Source organism: Ischnura elegans, chromosome 5 (genome assembly GCF_921293095.1).
Source record: "Ischnura elegans chromosome 5, ioIscEleg1.1, whole genome shotgun sequence".
NCBI lineage: Eukaryota > Metazoa > Arthropoda > Insecta > Odonata > Coenagrionidae > Ischnura > Ischnura elegans.
Genome location: NC_060250.1, coordinates 78,753,402 through 78,758,659, shown reverse-complemented (window position 1 = coordinate 78,758,659; position 5,258 = coordinate 78,753,402). Strand labels below are relative to the sequence as shown.

General features: G+C 39.0%; 1 protein-coding gene across 1 annotated transcript; it reads left to right on the top strand.

Moving 5' to 3' along the window:
- The first annotated feature begins 2,198 nt into the window (after nt 1-2,198).
- On the top strand, nt 2,199-3,756 carry LOC124159098. Its single transcript, XM_046534641.1, has 5 exons — nt 2,199-2,992; nt 3,139-3,192; nt 3,274-3,357; nt 3,439-3,504; nt 3,600-3,756. The coding sequence occupies exons 1-5, from the start codon at nt 2,584-2,586 to the stop codon at nt 3,701-3,703; spliced, it is 717 nt and encodes a 238-aa protein (XP_046390597.1). The 5' UTR covers nt 2,199-2,583; the 3' UTR covers nt 3,704-3,756.
- The last annotated feature ends 1,502 nt before the right edge of the window (nt 3,757-5,258 follow it).

Here is a 5,258-nt window from a genome sequence, read left to right as displayed (position 1 = left end):
GCAATCTATTGTCATTTATGTAAATCTTGTTGAATTTTGGAGGATTCTTTATTTGATAATTAATTATGGACTGATAATATTTACAAACATGGAGGGTTTAAAGGGAGAAATACTAATGCCAATGTATATTAATTAAGTGAGACACATATTATGCTGAATATTTTTGCTGCTATTTTGATAACTAATAATTATTTAGTGAATAACCATATATTTGAATAACCTTGTATTTATTGTTTATATAATTGGGATATATATTTTGTTGGTCGACCCTAACTTTCTCTTGGGTTGCAATATGAATTTTGGGTAGAAGTTAAAACCCATTTTTGTGAATCGTTGTTTTTTGATAAGGTGGTTGAACCCAACTAATGGGACAACCCAGGGTTCTCATGAACCCAACTGCTTTACCAACCCAATCTTGCCCATTTACTAAGTGGTTGGTTATTGTATTGCCTTACTTGGTTTTAAAAACCACAAAATATCTCTGATGAGAGAAGGAACATTTGAGTTTGGTAAAGATATCCTGATGTTATACCAATAAAAATCTTCCCAGTTCCTTCTAGTCGCTGATGATAATTATTTGTAATTTTGATTCACTGTACACCGAAACAAGCATCACATTATGACATGTTGATTATTAATTTTATTTTCTTGCTATGTAATACTAAATAATTTACTCTTTATCAATTCAGCAATATTTCTTGTCTCACTCTTGTAATTATGTCATGTTACTCACTTAAGAATTCTGTTGAATTCCAAACATCACTCCTGAGGTTATTATTTACAGAGTGATAAAAATGTATGTTCTTGTCAAAACTATTTTTTGAGTGATATTTCTTGAAAACTATTGTCTCAATCAATAAACTTTTTATATTCAGTTCAATTCTAACCACTGAATAATGGTTTTTGTGAAATTCATGGGGGTTAAACAGTGGGGGTTCATCCAGTGAAAACCAGTGGACCTGTGATGCCTCGATAAGTTTTCTAGGCATTAATCAGTTCTTGGTGGACGTGTCTTGGTCCCCAAGTTCAAGCAATTTTTGTGGTCATTTTCCCACAGAGGATGTGGCATTTTTTAGTGTCCCCCCCCCAAAAATTTCTGGTACCCCCCCCCCCAGAAATTCTTCGAACTTCCTCGAACTTCCTCCGAACTTATCCGCAGAACTTCTCCCGCCAAGAACTTTTCGCGCTAAGGTTTTTTCGCGCAAAGGATTTTTCGCGCAATGGGGCCCTGTAGCAAAGTGTCCTGTCTCGCAAAATCCTGTCTCTGGAAAATCCTGTCTCTGGAAAACCCTGTCTCTGAAAACCCTGCCTCTGGAAACAGCCTCTGAAACAGCCTCCGAAACAGCCTCCGAACCAGCCCCGAACCAGCCTACCTGCAATGCAAGACTTATATAGGACTACTGCGGAGAAATACTTCTCCTTGGCAAGCAAGGGGAAATCGGTGCTAAGGCCTTAGTATTGCACTTGGAGTGAGAAGTTTTACCATTGTCCTATCACAATTCTCTCTCCCTCCAACACCTCACCCCAGTATCTCCCTCCCCTCCATGTGTTCCAATGAACTGATTCCTCTGATGTCTCCAACCCAGAAGTTGAGGGGAAAATTCTGGGTGCTGTGCGGTTGTCTCAAAACCAGGGAAGGCTGATTTTGTGGAGCGGCCGTGCTATGCAGAGTGGCGCCGTAGTTGAATTCGCCTGCCTACCCCTCCACTCCCTGGAAGAATCCCTCCCCTCTCATCCTGTCTTGTCCTGCTTAGGCAAGGCCCTCTTTTGATCGTGACCTGCTGGGAGACACATGTCTAGTGAGACATGAGATTTTTTAGAGCAATTTTTCTGCTGGTATTTAGCTGGTAATGTTTCCTTTGGGATCATGAATTTACTAACATTGTTTTCTGTAATACTTCTGATTTTTTGAATACTCTACTTTGAATAGATATCGTACGGTAATAACTCGTAAATTGTTTTTGGCTACCTTTTTCTTGTGAGCTGTTTTTCTTGTTTGTGGAGTCTTACCCTGATCCAGCATGTGACCGACGGTTGGAGTATTTTCCATTGTCTGGACTTACGTGAAAAATCAACCAGATTTTACGACGTAACGTTACACCAACAACACGCTCACGTGGTTAATGGTAAACTACATATCCTTAAGACATGTATTACGCCTACGTTCGGTATGTGGAGGATAAGAAAACGGAGATTGTCCCTCAGACCCGGGTGAAACATTTGGACGGGGATAAATTCTCACCGGAGAGTGATGTAGATTTCGAGTTGACTAAACTGTATCTAGTGAAGTGGACCGCGGAAAGTGAGAGCAGTGGGGACGAAGAGGAAGTCTTCTATGAGGCGAGAGTACTTCGAATTAGTAAGTCAGAAAGTTCCCTGAAGAATTGGGTGAGGACCAATTGTGAAGAAAGAAGACTCGCCGTGAGAAAGATCCCGTTCAGCCCTGAGCCCGAAAAGACGGCCGGGTCGTCACGGGCGGAGAAAATGTTGGCGAAACGAGTCGTTTCTGCGGAGGCTCAGGTAATCTTTAGTTTTGATTCTATCCCATGCTTTGAATTTGATACATTTCACTAACAAAATTAAATGTTAAAACCGTGCCAATCATGTGCTATTTTGCATGTTTTCCTTGGTGGTGAAATAGTTTTCCTAACGGTAACGTTGATTTCGTCTCTTACTACTCTACAGAAAAAAAGAAAACTTTCTATACAAACGGCAAGAAAAAGGACGCAGTTCGAAATACTGGAAAGGAGTATAGATACAGATCGGCGTAAAAACCATGAACGAAGCGAGGAGAGTAAGGAAATTTCGCGATTGAGGAGGAGAGTTCAGGAGGCGGAAAACACTATTGAAAAATTGAAAGAAGAGAAAGAGGAATACAGAAGGCAGTGCCTTCGCCTGTCAAGGAATTTAGCAGACATCTCCAGTATTAATGTGGAACTGCATAAAATGCTTTCAAAAAACAGTGCGGCAGTAAGCTCTGTACGGACTAATGGTGAGCAATATTGTGATTTAAATAGAAATTTGAACATTATCATTTAACTTCCTAGTATTCCGAACTTATTGTTGGACTTCAGTGCAATGGCTTGGTTGGGAATACATATATATGTTTGTGATTGTGATGGGATTCTTATATTTTAGGAGCACGTGTGGTGCAGCCTGAAGGCAACAGTTCCAACGTCATCAGCATTTCTGGTGAGTAAAATATCTGAAGTAGCTGTTTTAATATCTTCATTTAGTTCTTATAATTAATCTACCCGCTCTCTACTGGCACAGGTGCAGCACTTAAGGAGAAAGAAATTTCAACAGAAGTGCTATCATTACCATTTAATGATGGTTCCAACGTCATCAGCATTTCTGGTGAGTAAAATATCTGAAGTAGCTGTTATGATATCTTCATTTAGTTCTTATAATTAATCTGCCCGCTCTTTACTGTCACAGGTGCAGCACTTAAGGAGAAAGAAATGTCAACAGAAGTGCTATCATTACCATTTAATGATGACGATGGTAAGGAATTTTGAATGTGATGGAAAATATTTTGTTTGTTGTCATGGTGGTTTCAAAGCTTTTTAATGATTGGCATGAAATATTTTTCATTCCAGATTTTGTTCTGGCTGACCCAATAGAAGAAAAAGAAAATTCTGAGTTAATTCATGGTGAGTGGCATTGCATTTTACTGAGTTGCATTGCACAGTTACTGGGTTGAAACCCCTTCAAGATGTTTGGGAGATATTAATGACTGTAGCCCCTACAAATGCACCCACCAACATTTTTCCTGGCTATGGTTTTGATCCGAAGGGAATACTTTTAGAACCTCAAGTAGCCATTAATCTTATGTTACTGTTATATGCATATTGCATTTCGTTGCTTGATTTGGGGTATGGGCGTTTTTATAGCTTCCTTCTAATATTGTATCATTTAACCGACCATAACAATAACTACCTCAAATTGTACATTTTCCTTCTTTCTCTTTAGATTTTGTTGTTAATAATGCATCAAAAGAGCCAGAGGTGTGCTCCCTCAACGATGACAAGACGGAGGTAAGCTTAAATCTCTCTTGCTGCTGTGAAGATTGCATTTACAAAGCATATGCTACAATTATTAATCATACCTTTCAGATTTACATGGGTCACAATATCTGGCTCAGCACGGAGCAGTGGAATGGTGTCCGCAGCAACTCTGATGATTCTAAATTTGTAAAGGACTTGGCATTTGCCATTTATGGACAACAGCTAGAGAAAAAGAGTGTCACTGGAAGGAAGTGCCCGCGGAAGGATGAGCCTTCCAAAGAAGCAATGACTCCTTCGAAGCTTGCTGTGATAAGAGGTATGTGTTTGTCTGCCATTTACGTTGCAGCCGGTTCTTTGTATAAATAGGTCTGATATCCCTGCATGTACTTGTGTAGTGTAAAAGGTTATGTCCTTGCTTTAGAAAGAGTAAAGCTATGGAGGTAGGCTTAGTCTTCATGGTTAGGGGCTTCATTATAGTGCTCAGGAGGCCTATGTTAGCTCATAGGATGTTGGGATTGCTCTTGGTGCCTAGACATTAGCATTAGAATCACAAAACCTGAACTGAAGATTGGACAAAGATGACTTGTTGGCAATTGCTGGAGTTCCCAGGGTAGCATTTTTTACACATTGGAGGTAAATTTTATTTTCACATAGTGTGACTGTGTGCAAAATGTACTCTTTAGTGAACCAAATGTTGATTTCAATCAGCCTCTTACATTTCCCTTCACACTACCTCTAGCTCACATAGTATGAAGTTGTTCCATGTACATTGCTGTGACGTAAAATGATGTATATTAAATGAGAACTTAGTAAGCGAAATATTATAATAGGGTAGTTTCCTTCCTCAAAGAAAACGAAATGCATTGATTTACGATTCCTTACCCACCACTAGTGTATTCATAGTGTACAAATTATTTGGTTTTAGAAATCCCAGTTTAGACAAATAGCAATGGTCAATTTTATCCTCATTTGAAAATGGCCAGTTTGGTGCCCATGCGATTCCACTCCACGTGACGTCACAGGGACTTAGTTTCTATACGAGAGTACTCCAGGAGTAATAATCTTTCGATTTATGCAATAAAAAAAGAATTGGAAACCACCCTATTCCTAAGGAATGAATTTTTCTCTATCTGTGTGATTGTATATAAGTATAATTTCGTGCATAATGGCATCAATTGGACTTCCACTTATTAATTGTAATATTTAATTTATTTTCAGACTTCTACATAAGAAAGGTGCGGAAAGAAAACA

Coding starts and splice junctions, on each gene's coding strand:
- LOC124159098 (XM_046534641.1), top strand. CDS start 2,584: ATGTTAAAACCGTGCCAATCATGTGCTATTTTGCATGTTTTCCTTGGT. Junction 2,993..3,138: donor AAGCTCTGTACGGACTAATG/GTGAGCAATATT, acceptor CTTATATTTTAG/GAGCACGTGTGGTGCAGCCT. Junction 3,193..3,273: donor CAACGTCATCAGCATTTCTG/GTGAGTAAAATA, acceptor CTACTGGCACAG/GTGCAGCACTTAAGGAGAAA.